Genomic DNA, 19,066 nt, shown 5'->3' on the forward strand with positions numbered 1-19,066 from the left:
TTCCTTAGCCTTTATCATTCTTTTCTGTGCCTACCCTCCTCTCTTCCTATTTCTCCCATCTTTCCTGTCACTCCTTATTGCTTTTCATTCCTTTACAGGTGGCTTTACATTAAGTGACAAGCCAAATGGTTTCTTGTAAGCCAAGAAACCATTTACAACGCTGGGTGGTAACTACCAAACCATACATGCTCCCTACATGTCAACAAGCGGGTTGGTGGAGGATTAGTGCCCCTCCCCGTAAAACAAATACTCAAAGTCAAATGGCCACCCCTTACGGGATTATGGTGTCTGGCAATAGATAGTTATATAGACTTTCCCTTCAGACGTACTAATCTCTACTGCGATTAGTTCTTCCTGTGAGGGTACATCTAATTCTATTTCTTAGACTTGCAGATTTTTCTTTGTTAATACATGTATTATAATTCCTCCTCCTTTTTAAAGTTCCTATCTCTTCTCCATACCGTATATTGTATTCCTCTAGGTTTAGGGTATCGTTTGATATCCTTGGTGTTAATTTTGTTTCAGTTAAGCAAATAATATGTGGTTCTTTTTTTTTTATATAGTCACTCATCTCTAGTAATTTAAATACCATTCCATCTGCATTAGAGTATATCAACTTAATCATCTTGTTTAAATAGTCATGACTTGGGTCTACTACCTTCCTCCTTTTTATTCCCTCCAGTTTATGTACCACCTGGAATCCAATTACAGTACCCTCGTGTCCAACACGGTAATATTGTCATGCACGGGTCCCGTGTTGGACCAAAAACGTGTTGGACAAACAATAGAGCTTATGGGGAAAAATAAATTGTCAGCAACCCTAGGAAAAGTCACCCTAAATACCTACCATATACCTATACATATACTGGTACTACTGTAATTATAATAAATGGTAGTGCACTATGAATGATAACTAACCTTTTAGGATAGTGTTGGTGGGCTAGCTGGGAATGGAAGGTGGTATCCGAGGCTGTAGGTAGTCCTACTGGGTCCCAGGAGGATGGCTGCTGCTCCTCCTCAACCTCCCTCATAAATCCTTCGAAATCACACTGAGGTACCGCTCCATTATGATGATTGCTGGGTCAGTAGGCCTGCGCTTGGAGTCAAGTGGCCCGCCTCCGGAAGCCTTCACTGCCGCCAGGATCTTGTCTTGGTTTTTTATTATGGTCCTCATGCTGGCTTCATTCATGTCGTAGGCCTTGGGGATGTCCACATTCCTTTCCCCTTTCTTCTTCCTCTCAATGATTTCTGGCTTGGTGGCCTGAGGGAGGTGCTGCCGCTTCTTGGGGTTCTCAGAAGGCTTCCTAGGCATCGTGAGCAGGGTAAAATGCAGTAGCAAGGGCAGAAAATGCAGCGAGGAAAAAGCACCATCCAATGCGAGTTATGTGACTGAGTGGCGCTGTGGCAGGAGAAATTTAAACAAAACATCACGTGAGACCAAAAGCGTTTTTAATTGGGCGACTTCACAATCACATCGCGATAACGGGCGGGGGATGCTACTTGAATGGAAGTTTTGATTAGCTGTCAACGTCACGGGAACATCCAGTAAGACCGTGTTGGACCAGGGGTGACTGTGCTAGAGGCGAACTCTGCGGATTTCTCCCACTTCTTGGAGCTCCGTCCATGTTATGCTAACACACCAGTGTTACAGTAATCAAAGCGTATTAACCCTTTCACGCACGATAAGTTTCAGTAAGTTTTCTGGCTCACGATTTTATCTGACGAAGCCGCCCGGCCCGGGAGCCCGCGCGCAGCAAATTTGGGCGAATGAAACACATTCTTGTCTTATTTTCGCCACCCAAAAATCCATTTATTCCCATCAAACCTTTCTCAAGGTAGGCATCGATGTTTGTTCTATCTGATAAACAGGACCAAAACACAGGAAAACACCAAAAAAAAAAAGTTATTAGCCCTGGAAGCATGGTAGAGTGAACCTTTTTTCACTTCCCAACATCGTCGTTTGAATGTTTTCCATCATACAGGAAAATGATTCAATAAGTTTTTATAGAGAATTTCATCAGCATTCTAACAAAACAAATCTAGTTGTGATACAATGTATACTTTTCGAGAAAATGGCCAAAAACTGAAAGCCATTTTCGGAAAAAATTCACTGACCTCTGATAGATAAATTTTCCCTGGCACCTTATGTTTTTATTACATAGTAATATGCCCAAATTCACCAGCTTTCCCCATCTCAAAGAAGAACCCCATACACCTCATAGTTCTCGAGTAACTCAAAAGAAAGTACTAGGCACTCCATCCGTGATTGACTTTCGTAATGCACGCACGGTGTACGCAATATTCCCGTCTACGTAACAACGAATTCTTATCACAAATATTACATAGTTATGTATTGTACATACGTAGAATTTACCGCTCTTCATCATGGTTCAAACGTGAAATCGATACGTCCAATAGTTTTCGAGTAATTGGCCGACAAACTGAGAGTATTACTAATTTTTTGCTCTCCATGCTCGACGCGAATCGTGCTGGACAAACGCGTGTTGGACGCGAGGGTACTGTACTTTGTAAAAAAAAATGTGTTCTTCTCTTCCTCTGATCTTCCCTCATTCTTTGTTTTTGCCTCCTCCCTCTTCTCTTTTAGTAATCCCAGTTCCTCTTGAGTTAGGCATCTTTTTATCCATACATATTTGAAATCCTCTTTTTCCATAAGTTTGTTTGCATTTTTTAGTACTTCCTCCACAGTGTTTACACTCTGGAAGGCTACTTTCAGGGGCCCTGATCTGTTTCTCTCATATTTCCCTAGCCTTTTGTGTTCCTCTAGCTATGTCTTTGCTACAGATTTCCTCTGATACCTCCTTCAATGTGCTCATTACATTTGCCATCTCCTTTTTGTCTCTCGAAATCTTGTTTTATATTTCTTCCTCCTCTATACCAGTGATTACTATAGATTTGTTGATGTGTGTGTGTGTGTGTGTGTGTGTGTGTGTGTGTGTGTGTGTGTGTGTGTGTGTGTGTGTGTGTGTGTGTGTGAATAAAATAACCAAATCAGTTTCAGTTTTTAGCTGATTTTAACCAATTTTGGTGGTAGGATCGGGAGGCAGTTCATGAGGAAACATTTTACAGTTATACCCCGGTTCAACAGTGCAATCGGTTAAGTAATAACACATCGTTAGGCGGGATATCGTATCTCACGGTAGATTTAACGTAAAGTATAGGGATGCATTTTTGAGTCTTAGGCTGCCCCCCAACCAAGCCTTAAACCCACCCAGATGAGTCCAAAAACAAGTTTAAAGCCAATCCAAATGGCCTAACAGCTGTAAAAGAAGCTAACCTAAGCCTGACACCTGTAAATAACTCACTAAAACCAACAAATAAAACCTGAAAATCATATATTCCTTGTTTATTATAGGATCCTCTTCATACCTGAAAACACACTTCTGTACACCTTTACAAAGTCACTGAATCAGTTCAAAGGTACAGATAAGCAAAAAATTTTGTTTATTTTTAAGAGGTGATCATGTCTCCTACATGATTACCTGCATAACTGAGTGTATGAAATATTGTAATAGCAATTATGGAATGTGACTATCACCCACTCACTTGACGTAGTGCTGCCTGTCTTCTTTCACCTTTATCATTCAACTTCTGTCTGCCCTCCTCTCTTCCCATTTCTCCTATCTTTCCTGTCACTTTTTATTCTATCTATCTATCTATCTGTTGCCAGACACCATAATCCCGTAAGGGGTGGCCATTTGACTTTGAGTTATTTGTTTTACGGGGAGGGGCACTAACCCTCCACCAACCCACTTGCTGACACGTAGGGGGCACATATGATATGGTTATATGGTTACCACCCAGCATTGTAAATGGTTTCTTGGCTTACAGGAAACCATTTGGCTTGTCACTCAATGTAAAGCCACCTGTAAAGGAAAGAAATGCAATAAGAAATGACAGGAGAGATGGGAGAAATAGGAAGAGAGGAGGACAGGCACAGAAAAAGAATGATTACTCGTTTTTATTATTATTTTTTTTTTTTTTGGTTTTACACTGACAAGCCTAATGGTTTCCTGTAAGCCAGGAAGCCATTTACAATGCTGGGTGGTAACCTTATAACCAACCCATACATGTTTCTTGTACATCAAAAAGTGGGTTGGCAGAGGGTTTGTGTCCCTCCCTGTAAAACAAGTAATTCAAAGGCACATGGCCACCCTTAGGGGATTATGGAACCTGGCTCTAGAGTAAGACAGACCATCACCTTGACATTTACTGAAACCCATACTACTCCTTGTGTGAACTATATACTTATTCTGGCTGCCATGGGAATAAGCTAAGCAGTAAATTTGGTAATTCTTTACCAAATGGGCACAGTGATTCCACTTATGTTACAGTAATCCTCTGCCAACCATGGAGTTCTCCAACTGAAAAATCCACTTACACATGGTAGTATGTATTTGTATACCACATCACCTACTGCAAGGCCTTGGTTCACATACTGCCTGGTGGAAGCAACGTTTTCCCACGCAAATAACTTTCCCACCTTCCAGTTCAGTCTGTGTTGTTACTAGGAGCAGACTGGGTTGGTGTGCTGTTACAGTATCACTCTCTCAGTTTATCATTTATCCCATCGTCATCACTGAAGCAGTGACAGAAAAGAGATACAGATGCAACAGTACGGAGAAGAGACAGAGGTTGAGGGAACCAGTAAGAGGAAAATCAATGAAACAAAAAGCCATTGACTCCACCCTATTCAGAAGAGCTGTATGTGAGGAGCCTCCCCACATGAGAGTTGTACTCGACACAGGGGCGAATAAAACTCATAGTAAAGTCAACAACTGTGCAGGGGTAAAGAAGGTATGGAGTCGCCTTAGCACACCTAATCTCTTGGAAGCATGTTTTACAGGTGATGTAATATGATCTTTACAAGATAAGTCCCATGTGAATGAAACCCCAAGCATGTTCAAGGATGATGCAGGATTGAGCTGGATATTATTAAACATTCGTGGGTACTCCTGTGGAATATTTTGTCGGGTTGATAGGTGTAAGAACTGAGTTTTTGATGCATTAAAAACAAGATTATTTTTACCCCAGTCAGAGATACGAGCCAAGTCAGACATCAGGTGTGCCATAGCCCCATCCCTTGTTTGCTGAAGTAACTGCTAAGATGGACGTTGCACAAACCGAATGGAAAGGTGAAGGGTAGAATCATCAGTGTATGAGTGGACAGGGTTAGATGTACAGCTTAGAAGGTCATTGATGAATAAAAGGAAGAGAGTTGGTGATAGGACAGAGCCCTGAGGAACACCACTGTTGACAGATCTAGGAGGAGAACAGTGGCCGTCTACAACAGCAGGTACAGAACGACCAGAAAGGAGCTATAGATGAAGGCACAGATAGAAGGATTGAAACCGTAAGAGGGCAGTTTGGAAATTAAAGATTTATGCCAAACTTGATTAAAAGCCTTTGAGATGTCAAGTGCAATGGCAAAGCTTTCGCCAAAGTCCGGAAGGGAGGATGACCAGGAGTCTGAAAGGTAGGTGAAAAGATCTCCAGTGAAGCGTCCCTGACGGAACCTATACGAACGATCAGAGAGAAGGTTGTGATAGGAACAGACATGGGGTAATAGTAATATGTAATAGTAATAGTAATAGACTATTACAGGGTTTTCAAAGTACTGGTAATAGTAATAGTAATAGATCACAAGTTCCTGGTTGTAATAGTAACAGAAGGCAAAGTAATAGATAATTGTATATTACTTTCTCATTACAGACACTTCTTTAATATCGTTTACCAAAATCAACAAAAACACCCATCTCACCTTGGTTACCTGTTGGCTGTTCTCCAAGCTGCAGGTACACCACAGGAGACCGTGCAGAATGGAGAGTGGTCAACAGGCCATCAGGTGATCTAAACACACCTGTGCATTCAGTGGAACAGCCTCCCAATGATAATGAAAATCAAAACCATTTTCAAGTTAATTAATACCGTTATCATAAATAATATATTAATAACAATAGTAATGCTAATAGATGACCAAGTAATAGTAACAGTAATAGGAACAGAGGACACCTAAAGTAATTATAATAGCAATATAATAGACAGCAATTGAAATTAATAGTAATAGTAACAGAAACCCAGAAACAGACCTCATGTCTGGATAGGAAAGATGCTCTAAAAGATTTCTGTTAAGAATAGACTCAAAAACTTTTGAGACACAGGATGTTAAAGCAACTGGACAATAGTTGGAGGGTTGGGAATGGTCATCCTTCTTTGCGACTGAGAGCAAACTTCCAGCATGAAGAAAAGGTACAAGTTGATAGACAAAGGCAAAAGAGTTTACCTACACAGGGTGTAAGTACACAAGCACAGTTCTTGAGGACAACAGGAGGGACTCCATCAGGCCCAAATGCCTTGTTAGTACAGAGGTCGGTGATGGTAGAAAATACATCAGCTGAAGAAATTTTAATGTCAGGCATGAGGAAGTCAGAGGGGGGAAGTGATGGAGGAACAGCACCAGAATCATCTAAGGTGGAATTGGAGGAGAAAGTCTGAGCGAAGAGATCTGCTTTATCAGTAGAAGAAATAGCTACAGAGCCATCAGAGTAGAAAAGACAAGGGAAGAATGATGAGGTAAAGTTGTTAGAAAGGTTTTTGGCAAGGTGCCAGAAGGAACGGGAAGAATTTGAGATGGAGAGTTGAGAGCATTTAGTACGGATGAATTTATTTTTAGCAGAGCGAAGAAAAGACTTAGCACAATTCTGGGCAGAAACATAAAAAAGATGAGATTCAGGGATGAGTTGGCTCTGATACCTTTTATAGGCCCTCTCCTTGTTGTGGACAGCATTAGAACAAGTGTGATTAAGCCAAGGCTTTCTTGCATTAGTCAAAGGATATGAGAAGGGAATGTATGCTTCCATGCCCAACAAAATAACCTCCGTAATGCGCTAGGCACACTCAGATGGCTCCTGGCCATGGAAGCAACAATCATTCCATGGAAAATCAAAGAAGTACCGTAAACTGGGGTGAATTCGGACTCGGGGCGAATTCGGATATTATTGCAATAAAAAGTTATTTAAATTAATTAATAATTAATGAATAACCATATTAGAAATCTGTTTGTGCCCAACTGTTTGTAATTCTTTACTGCACTTTTGTGTATAAAGATATTTAATATATCATGTGACACATACCAAATATAGCCTATACTAAAAAGCAAACATATACTGTATAAAATGAATAAAATTCGTAACACTGGCAAACTTTCTTTGGCAGAAATGTTGATGAATAGATGCAGGGAAATCTTCAGTGCCCAGATGTACTTTCATGCGTAGTGTGAAAGTGCAAAGTAAGTAATTGGCGTTATCTTCTCAATTAATCTCTTACTCGGGCATTTAATGAAATTTTTAAAATTTTAATGCAAATTGGAGTCAATTCGGACATTGGGGTGAATTTGGACAGGGGGAGTATGACCGAAAAAATAATATTTTTTACAAAGTACAATTGCCTATAATTTGCCAGATGTGGATATTGTGTGTAACTGGGTTCATATGAGTCATTTACAGGTATACTCTTGAGTTTTTATGGTACTACCTGTTTAAGCAAGGTCATCCAATGACTCGAACAGTATAAGAAAAGAACTGGTGGAGATCAAGGTCCTTATCATAGTGAAAAAAGCAAGCAGAAAACTGGTAAAGCCAAATAAGCATGTTAAATATCACGTTTAACTAATTTTCCATTAGTCTTCCAAAAACGAAATTATTAGTCAGAAATAATTGTTAAGTATATACAGTACTGTACTAAGGTTTGTAGCTAGATTCATATCATCTACAGTTCTAATATGTTTTATTTAAACCAAGGAAAAAAAATTAAATTGCTGTTGTGTTCATATCTCATTATAGTCATTAGCTTATTTTGTCAGGGAGTGACATTATTTTTTTACAGGAAGAACATTTTTTTAAAAGCCCCAGAACGTCCGAAATGGCCCCACATACGGCCGAGACTAAACTGGGAACCCAGGGTAGTCATCTGCATTCATTTTCTATTTATGTACGAATTTATACAGTGTGTCCGAATTCACCAAAGTTTGAGTACCATACAAATTCGGACACTCATCACTATATTTGCCATAATTATACACGAAACATTTTAAATTTTTTACTGCTATGATTCGATACCCTAGTGGACCAGCCCCACATACAATGCTTAAGATCTTGAACTGAATTAAAAACTAGATTCCATGGCACAAAAAAACGAAAAAATCATCCGAATTCACCCCAGTTTATGGTACTGCCTGACGGCCTCCAAATCTACAGCTCCAAAGTGCCACAATCGACATTTCTTTGGAGGGCCAACAGGCTGCACCAGAGCACCAGGACAGGTTAAGATAATAAGGTTGTGATTGGAGGAGCCCAATTGAGAGGAAAGATTACCAGTAAGAGTGTAAGCAGAAGGACTAGTTGTAAGGAGGAGGTCAAGTATGTTGGAGCTCTCTCCAAGGCAGTCAGGGATACAGGTAGGGTGCTGTACAAGATGCTCTAGGTCACTAAGGCTAGAAAAGATGTAGGCTTGTTCACCAGGTGGACCAGTGAAAGGAGACGAGAGCCAAAGGTGGTGGTGAATGTTGAAATCTCCTAGAATGGAGATTTCAGAGAAAGGAGAAATGGATAGAATTTTTCCATCGTAGAAGTAAGACAGTCGAAGAATTTTTCATAGTCAGTAGAATTAGGGGATGAGTAAACAGCACAGATATACTTAGTCAGAGAATGACAAGAAAGCTGAAGCCAGAGAGTACGGAATTCAGAAGAATCAAGTTCAAGAACGTGAGAGCAAGATAGGTTGCTGCGTACATATGCACAACAGCCCCCTTTGGCTTTAAAATGAGTATAGAGAAAGGAGGAGGATACAGAAAAGGGTTTGCTATCAGTTGCCTCAGAGAGTTGAATCTCAGTTAGGAGAAGGTGAGGGGTAGAGGAGGAGAGGCGGTGCTCAACAGAGCAAAAGCTAGAGGAAAGGTTGTGAATGTTGCAGAAATGAAGAAGTGAGTCAGACAGTGGTTCCAGGCAGCTCTTTGAGCTGTCACTGGGAGAGGGGCAGAAGGTGGGGGTATTGATGGTCTCCCCCCCCCCTTGTTCACCACAGTAAGGTAAATAAAAAGACATGTTTATCAGTATACAGTACAGTATTATTATACAGTAATCCCTGTAATAACCGGACGCCCAATTCCCAGACACCTCAATTTCCGGACATTTTGAACCCAGGCCTTCATAACCCCCCCCCCCCCCCCCCAAAAAAAAAAAAAAAAAAAAAAAAAAAAAAAAAAAATTCAACTGTACTTTGAACTTGGCGGGCGGTGCTGAACAGCTGTGTTTTCACGCAGAGTAGAAGGGGCACCATGCTTCCTCCCCTCCCCAGTTCCCGCCTGACTACCATCATGACTAGATGCTCGTCGCAATGGCTGCCGCATGTGCTCTTTTTGTTAATAAACAGTGAATGAATTGCAATACCTCGCCACTAAACCACATAGGAATTTATACTGTTGTGCAGTGTTAAGAAATTAAAATTTAGAGTGCAATGGATTAAGTGCAAAGCGCAAACTGACATGTTGCAACTGGCGTGGCACAAGTAAAAACAGAATGTGCAGTGTTTAACAGTTATGATTCACATTGCAAAGGATTAAGTGCAGCATAACACTGGATTACTGTGCGTGCTTCAAGAGCATTTTCACCACTGCCATGGCCTTAGAGGAGGTAGGTTAATCTTTGTAACAGTCATGGACATGTAAGTACCCTGTATACTGGTAAATATTTTCCATAGCTACTCACTTCTAATTCCTCATTCTCTGGTTCCTTTTCATTTATTTCATGGTTTCTGTCCCTTATTTGTGTGAACAGGGTCTTAAATAGGTGCTATGCACGTCCAGGAAGGAGTTATGTAGGTGGTTTTCTGAGTTAAGCTGGGTTTGGGTCCATAAATACCTGTCCAGGAGGCATTTTCCCAATTCCCAGACATGCCTTTGGCTCTATTGTATCGGTTATTGGAGGGATTACTGTATATACCTTTTGATTATAGTAGTGAATATACAATACAGCACAATACTGCAATGGTGGTGAAAACAGTTTAAAAACCGTTGGTGCGATCCGAACTAATGTCTGCTATATTGGAAAAAGTCCGGATGCCACTTTTTTGGAATGGCCTGGACCCCAAGTAGTCCGTTATAGTGAGGTTTTACTATATTTCTGAAAATTTACCATTGCTAATAACAAGCAACCTATGAAAGACTCATTTCAAAAGAAAACATGAAAAAACCATGCCCATTTGGGAAAGAATTATTGTAAATCTGGTATTATTTTAGTTTTGCACATCTGGGGAATTTCACAAATTAACCCTCCCCAGTCTTTAGATCTTATCTGGAGTATTTTGAACCCATGACCATGCACTGGGAAATTAATAATTGTGTTGCAAATTATTTTACAAAGTTTTTCCACATTTCAGACTTTACAGTAGTTGATGTCAGGAGATCTTTCACATGCTGTGAGAGAGCTCCTGTACGTTTGTTACTAGTCGTCGGCAAGCAAGAGCTAGTGCCAGACCTGCACATTGCCTTTCTGCTTTTTTTTAGGCAGTTAATTGGTGCTTTTGTCTTCTCCACCAATCACAGGTTGGCATTACTAGTGGCCACTTCGTGCCTGATTCTGAATTTCATTATGAGAACGGCGTATCTGTGCTCTGGCTTCGAGAATGGTTACTTCTCCATAAATTTGAAATTTCACGGAGATTATGCTGAAACTATTAAGTTTTTAAGAAAGCATGGTGTTCTGTCAGCTCCGGTGATGTAAAAACTGTAAAAAACCATGTTCCTTCAGAGAAGATAAACATATCTGGTTTTGTGGCCACTGCGTCCCCATTTCGAAAACGAAAGAGAAGAAAATGCAGCTACTAAGTGTCTGATTTTAAGGGTACTTTCCTTGATGGGTAGGTTAGGTTCAGGTGGATTTAGGCTAGGTTGTTATTTTAGGTTGTATAGGGATTTACCGGGTAGGCTAGACATGCAAACTAAATTTTTCTGGTGGTTTTTGATGTTTTGAATGATTTTGACCATAATTTCTATCAGAACTTGCAATTTTTTCATTTCCCCCCCAAAAGAAAACCTAGGTGGGGATGGAGGAAGTCACAAAAACTACAGTTGCAGCACGCGACTCTGAGGTTGTTATTATCGTGCCCTGGCAACCTGCTATTCAAGAGTGCATCTGATTTCGTGTATAATACGAGACGCATGTGATTCGTGTATAATAATATGATTTGTGCATGATATGATACGAAATTGGACACACTTTTGAATGGCAGGTTGCCAGGGTACGATAACGACAACCTGAGTCGTGCGCTGCGACTATACCTGTAGTGATTTCCAATGGAAGGTCAAAACCGATCAAACCATATCAAAAACCACCAGAAAACATAGTTTACATGTTGAAATCCAGAGATGTCCAAAACTAAAAATTTACCGTAACGTTAAATTTTTCACAAGTGGCAGTAGTAACCCTTACTACATAAACTATTGCACCTTAGGTAATGGCTACTTTCACTTCGCTTGTTCCACACATAAAACAATACACACGCAGAATAAATACCAACACTGCTTTTGCAATGGTGTTCAACATGCAGAACGAATACCAACACTGCTTTTGCAATGGTGTTCAACACGCAGAATGAATACCAACACTGCTTTTGCAACGGTGTTCAACAAGCAGAATAAATACCAACACTCTGCTTTTGCAACGGTGTTCAACAGATTGATACTTATGTAGAGGTGAGGGCTGCGATAACGTTCAAAATCCCAATCATGCAACAATAACCAACACGAACCTCCCTCCTCTCCACGTTTGTTTATGTTCATAAAAATTTAGAGGGACCATTGTACTTTTTTTTTTTTTTTACTGGTATTCAACATACAAAATGTAATGACTTTAAAAAACTATGCTGTCAAAAGATATGGATCCTCTGAAAATTATATGTTATAGGGTTAAGATTTGAAGGTTATTTTTCTGTAAGCATTCCCGCCCATTCAGAGGATATATTTTTTCTTAGTATGCTGTATTTTAAAGCCTGAATAATGGTCTAGTCTAACTTTTACCAAACGTAGGTTTAACACTAAAGGAGGGAAATTCGTGACGAAGTATCCCAAATGTAAAGCTTAAGCTTACTCGTGAGGTTTTATTTTCGTTTATGCTCCAGGTCACAGAAAACAGAAATCAAAGGATGACTCTAGTAAGTTGTTCTCACAACCACTGAGCTCTACTATATGGCGAGGGTTTCTCATGGCTAACACAGCGTAACTAAAGGCTCGTTTTTGTGAGGCCTGAGGCTCAAGCCTGGCTTCGCTGTTTGGCTTAAGCCAAAGTGGCCCCGCAAAAACAGTACTCGAGCCGTACTGACGAATGTAAACAAACACGCCGGTCAGCTGACGACGCAAAGCAGAATGGCGGAGGGGGCCAGGGGACTCCCGTCAGGACCGCCATAGCGTGCAGACGTTTGTTGTGGTGTTCTGCTTTGCCGAAATTGTTAGCTTTCTGTGGTAAACCTAGCTCATATACAGTTTTCTACAGAACGCCAGAGGGATGTGTGATCCATCTGTGGATCCGGGAGGAGTGTCGCAATTATGACATATGGACGAGTCCTCCGCCGGTGTCAAGAGGACCCGTGACTCTTCTTCCGGGGATGGTGGTGAATCTACTCAGGTAAAATCTACTAGGGGCTCTGCCTACCACCCTCCTACATCATCAGGTGAGCCCCAAGGCGATGTTTTTGCAGTTTTTCATATCCAGGAGGCTTCTGGGTCTAGGGTATTTACTGCCCCCCCCAAGATCACTGAATACTTGGTCACAGCGCCCTTTGCTACCATAAGTGGCGCCGTGCCGATAAAACAATCATCAAAGGAAATGGCATGACATTGGGGGTGCAGATCCTGGAGACGGACTTGTGTGAAATAAATACCCCCATGGAACAGCTAGGTGAACTTGGCCCCTGGAAAGTGAAATGTCGAAGGCTACGGGAATGGGAGGTGGGTACAGGTACTTACACCTTTGGCACTATAGGCCCTATTGCCCGCGAATGTTCAGTAGCTGATCTGGCCACAGACATCAACATCCTGCAGCGCAACCATGATCGACCCCTGGAGTCGTGTCGTCTGGTGGAGGTGGTCCGGCTCCCGGCCAGATTTCTTGCACCAAGTGAACCAAAGGACTCCACAACACTGCGGCTTCGATTCGCAGGTCCCTTACCATCGCGTGTGGTTTACGGTGGGGTGTCTTTCCGGGTAAGTCCTTATACTTTTCCCGTCTATCGTTGCTTTCGGTGTCATGCTTTTGGTCATGGGTCTACTACTACTACTATACTATATACCTAGGCTGCTTCCCCCAAGTAAAGGGAGGTAGCCGAGACAGGACGACACACTCTCCATTTACTCATCCATTCAAACACATTCATTCACATCTTAGTCCCAAAGGGGAGAACGAACAGATCCTCACCGCACCACACCGCACAAGGGTCAACTGCGCAATGCAATCAGTGACATCCGCAGCAGGGCCCGACAGCAGAACTGGTTTACCCCTGCCACATCATAACAGACCCATCCCTTTACCCGCACGTGACCTGACTAGTTGATCAGACCAAATGCGGGAGAGTATCCCCTTAGGGCTGCGTCATCACTTATTCATTCACAACTTCTCTCCATTTATTTCTGTCACGCACAGCCACTCTTCCTTGCTCAACAGACATCCCTCTCGCATCCAGCGCTCTCTTCACACTGTCCATCCATCCTATTCGTGGTCTTCCTCTCAGCCTTACACCTCTCACATCAGATCTAGTTATCTTTTTCACCAATCGCTCATTATCCATTCTCTCCATGTGCCCAAACCATCGCAACACCCTCTGCTCAACTCTACCAGCCATCTCCCGAGCAACTCCAGTTCTCCTTCGCACTTCATCATTTCGCACCCGATCCATACGCGTCACTCCGCACATACTCCTCAGACACCTCATCTCCATTACATTCAAACTTTTCCTCTCTGCTACACCCATATTCCATGTTTCAGCCCCATATAATGCAGTTGGTACCACAACATCCTCATACAGCCTTCTCTTTACGTCCATTCTAAGCGAACGACATTTAAACACTTTTTTCATTCCTCCCAGCACCTTTCCTACTTCATTTATTCTAAACTTCACTTCTGCATCTATTCTTCCATCCACAGCAACATGTGACTCTAGATATTTAAAACAATCTACCTCCTCAAGCAACTCACCATTCAAAACTATATTCATCCCCCTACCATCTATCAACCTCATACACTTCATCACTTTACTCTTATTCTCATTTACTTTCAATTTCCTCCTTTCACACACCCTTCCAAACTCCTCTACCAACTGTCTCAATCTCTCCTCTGAATCAGTCACCAGTGCAGTATCATCTGCAAACAGCAGCTGCTTCAGATTCCACTCTCCACCATCAACATTTACCAGACTCAGACCACCTAAAACTCTTGCATTCACCTCCCTTACAACACCATCCATGTAAATATTAAACAACCAAGGCGACATCACACATCCCTGTCGCAGCCCCACTTTCACGGGAAACCAATCACTCACAGCATTTCCCACTCTTACACATGCTCTACTATTTACATAAAAACTTTTCACCCCTTTTAGTAACCTACCATCAAGTCCATACATTCTTAAAACAGTCCACAAAGCCTCCCTATCAATTCTATCATACGTTTTCTCTAAATCCATAAATGCCCAAAACACATCCTTGCCTTTTGCTAAATACTTTTCACACACTTGTCTCACAGCAAACACCTGATCAACGCATCCCCTCCCTCTCCTAAAGCCATATTGCTCATCACTAATCACTCCCTCTGTACCCTTTCTAACTCTCATAATTAACACTCTACCATACACCTTACCTACAACACTCAACAGACTTATACCCCTAAAGCTAGTACATTCATACTTATCACCCTTGCCTTTATACAACGGGACCACACAAGCACTTCCCCAGTCAATTGGCACCATACCTTTCTCAAAGCACACATTCAACAATCTTACTAACCAGTCAACAATAGTCACTCCACCACCCTTCAGGCATTCCACAGCACACCCATCCATACCTGCAGCTTTCCCTGTTTTCATCTCCTTTACTGCCTTCTCCACTTCCTCCTTCGTGATCAAAGAATCATTCAGCTCTCCCAACACATTTATTCCTTGCACCCTTCCATCCGCCACAATCTCAGCCACCCTTTCCTCCTCTACATTTAACAATCTTTCAAAATACTCTGCCCATCTCTTCCTTACTGCATTCATCTCAATTAACATCCTTCCAGCCTCTGCTTTTACTCGTTCTTCCTTCCCAGATTCTCCCTTTCGCACCCTTTTCACCTCCTTCCAAAACATTTTCTTATTCTGTTGAAAATTCTCTGTCAGCCGCTTACCCCACCTCTCATCTGCTGCTACTTTAGCATCACACACAGCCCTTCTCGCTCTATTCCTCTTTTCCTTATACCTTTCATATGACATCTCATCCTTCCTCTGCAGCCACACTTCATATGCACGTCTCTTCTCAGCCACAGCCATACTTACTTCCTCGCACCACCATTCACTTCCTTTTCTTACACCACCACCCACACGTATCACACCACACACCTCTTCTGCATGCCCCACCACAGCACTCTTAAACAACTGCCATTCCTCCTCCACGCTGCCATTTTCCCGATCTTTCACTGCGTTCCACTCATCTTTCAATTTCTCCTGATACTCTATCTTTTTCTCTCTTTTATCCAACTCACTCACTTTCAAAACCTCCCTGCCACACCTAACCCTCCTAGCTCTCACCCATCTCTTACCTACTCTTAACTTTCCCTCCACCAGGTAGTGGTCAGACATACCTCCACCCTCCCCTCTCAGAACTCTCACATCCAACAATCTTCCTATTACATTCCTAGACACAACCACATAGTCCATCAAAGCTCTATCAACAACCCTTCCACCCTCCTGTCTCACCCATGTATACTTATAAATATCTTTCTTCTCAAACAGCGTATTCCCAATCACCATCTCTCGCTCAACACACATCGCTATCATTCGTTCCCCATTTTCATTTCTTCCAGGCACACCATGCATACCAACTACGCCTTCAACTGCTACATTTCCCACTCTAGCATTCAGATCTCCCATCATTACCACATTCACATTTGCTCCAAAACTCTTCAGACACTCATCAACATCATTCCAGAAAGACTCCCTCTCTTGTTCATCCCTTTCACTACCAGGCCCATATGCACTCACAAACACCCACAACTCACGTTCAAATTTCGCTTTCACCCACATCAGTCTCGATGACACCTCCTTCCATTCAATCATACATTGCTGTACTTCCGGACTCACTAACAAGGCCACACCTTCTCTTGCCCTTCCTCTATCAACACCTGACAATCTTCCATTCACACTTCCAAACATAGATTCCCCCTTCCCTTTCATCTTCGTTTCACTCAAAGCTAACACATCCAACTTTCTTCTCACAAACATTCTCCCAATCTCCTCCCTTTTAGCCTCAATCGTACTACATCCACGCACAGACCCAATCTTCAGGGTACGGGGATAACTCCATCCCCCATCCCTTTCTCTGGCCTGTCTCTTTTTAGGAACTAAAAAACAGAGGAGGGGGTCCCTAGTCCCCTCACCCCGCCCCTTTTAGTCGCCTTTTACGACACGCAGGGAATACTGTGGCAGTATTCTTCCTAACACAACCTGGTCGCAGAGTAGTAGTACCACCTCATAGTGCAGCCAGGTTGTGTCCCCCCCACATGTAAATCTGGCTATCGTTGTTCTATGTGTAGTGGCAACCACAAATTTCAATCGAATGATGGTACCACTTGCGCCTTAGACCCACACTGCTACTTGTGTGGTGGTGCCCATAGGCCGGTCTCGCATGTGTGTCCGGTCTATCGCATGGCCTTGAATGTCGACCGTGAAGGCAGGACCTCTTCAACACCCATGGCAGACATCAATAAGACCCTGCGTGCCCTTCCAGCCACCTACCGACGGGATCATCTTGTTTCCGGCGGAAAGTTACATCTGCCAGCTCCTTTGGAAAATGCCCCCCAAAACGGCTTCGGGGCCCCCTCGCGTGCCCCTGACCACTGTAGTTCCTCATCCACAGGATCGGGGTTGACTCGTCCTTCGGTGGGAATACCTGTTAAGAATCGGTTTGGCGTCTTGGAAGAACAGGACAACAGGAATGTAACAACAGATTTAGGTACCTGGGATTCAGAACCCTCATGAACCACACAGGCTGATACGCCCGCCCAGAGATTATTATATTCAGCGGTTGTCCACTTGCCCCCGAAGTTAACGCGCCCTCGTGTGCCTGAATGTCATCGTCATCACTCATGTTTCCCAGTAGACAGGACTCCGATGGATGAGATCTTGCCAGCTCCACTCCCCTCCCAAGGTCAACAACAGGAACGGGCCCCTCATCGTGCCCACGCGACCTGCACCCCGACAGCCAGACCCCAGCGACCTACTTCACCGCCCCCTCCCCTCGGTAGCCAGCTGCAACCTCTCCCCGCTATGGACCTTGCTGCCCTTCTCCAGATCATCATCGATGCCATCTCTTCTTATCTTCAGGGAACCTCACCCAAGGACATCTGTGAGCAATTCATGCCCAGGTTATTCTCTCTCGCACCATCTTCTTAAACTCCACTTCTCAGTCTTTTACCATGGTGGTGTGGAACGCCCATTCAGTATTGAGAAAAACCCACGAATTTAAGATGTTTATGAATGAACTACTCCCTTCGGTTATTAGGGTGAGTGAAACGTGGTTACATTCACATCTTCAATTTAATCTTAGGGGATACACTGTAGTAAGACAGGATAGGATGGCTCAACAAGGGGGAGGTTTGGCTTTATTGGTCAGGGAAAGCATTCACTGTAGGTCCTTTCCCCTCACCGCTTGTCACAATGGAGTTCTGGAGACCTTGGGTGCACAGGTAGAGCTTCTGGGATGTCGAGTTTCCTTGCTACTATTATACAACCCCTGCCGCACTCTTACAGTCGCCGAATTAACTCATTGCCTTGATCAGCTCCCTTCGCCAGCACTGGTCTTTGGTGACTTCAATGCCCGTCACTCCCTGTGGGAACCTGACCTCCCTCGTAGCTCTGTCAATGCCTCTGGTTCATCCCTGTTTTCTTACCTGCTACAGTTGGACAGATACACTCTTCTCTCCCCGACGGGCCTCAAGACCCGTTATGATCCACACACAGGAGTGGGTTCAGTTTTAGACCTGTGCATAGGGGATGTTTACTTTCATGGGGCGGAGTTTACCGTGGGACCCTTTATGAGTAGCGATCATCTCCCACTGATAATCCACTTCCCTGACATGTCAGTTTCCACCTCGGTTCCCACGAGCCCGCGTTGGTGTCTGTGGGATGGTGGTTGGACGAAGTTTTCAGCGAACTTGACGGACTCCCCGCCGGTGCTTCATTCTCCCTTAAATATCGCTGCGGGTGCTTTCCCAGACTGGTTGATAGCGGCAGGCAAGAATACATTTTCGCTAATCACTTCCCGTCAGACGCCACGGTGCGGTGTCCCTTGGTGGACAGAGGAGTGTCACCGGGTGGTGTCAGCGAAGCGCCGGGCTTGGCGCGCGTGGCAGACCTGCCTATCTGAGGGCAACAGGATTCAGTATCATCAGCTAAATGCGGAATGCATTCGTACCGTCACAGCCGCAAAACGAAAAGCTTGGGCAACTTTTGTAGCCTCGCTATCATTTTCCACCTCCTCCACTCGCACCTGGCATTTTTTGCGGGCCATGAAGGTTAAGCTGACCTCCTTCTCATATCCACTAACTCTGGATGGTGTAGATCTACTTACTACCACGGGGAAAGCTGACGCACTTGCACGACATTACAGCATGTCTATTAGTATCCCTGCTCCCCTCCCTGACTTGCCCCGGGTCATGCATGTGGTTGAGGTAGCTGAAGCAGAGCCCTCCCCCACGGAGTTGTCGTCCCTTATCACATCCCATGAGTTGACAGTCGCAATCCGTGCACT

At 43.3% G+C, this 19,066-nt stretch overlaps 1 protein-coding gene across 1 annotated transcript in view; it reads right to left on the minus strand.

The window, feature by feature from the left end:
- Positions 1 to 9,424, minus strand: part of LOC145413829 (uncharacterized) — a 54,813-nt gene extending 45,389 nt beyond the window's left edge. Inside the window, exon 1 of the mRNA XM_080283491.1 lies at positions 9,294 to 9,424. Within this exon, the coding sequence (XP_080139617.1) occupies positions 9,294 to 9,424 (131 nt within the window). The remainder of the gene's footprint in view (positions 1 to 9,293) is intronic.
- Positions 9,425 to 19,066: the final 9,642 nt, after the last annotated feature.

This window comes from Coenobita brevimanus, chromosome 97 (assembly GCF_032717465.1).
Source record: "Coenobita brevimanus isolate Jiangsu-jjx chromosome 97, ASM3271746v2, whole genome shotgun sequence".
Lineage (NCBI taxonomy): Eukaryota > Metazoa > Arthropoda > Malacostraca > Decapoda > Coenobitidae > Coenobita > Coenobita brevimanus.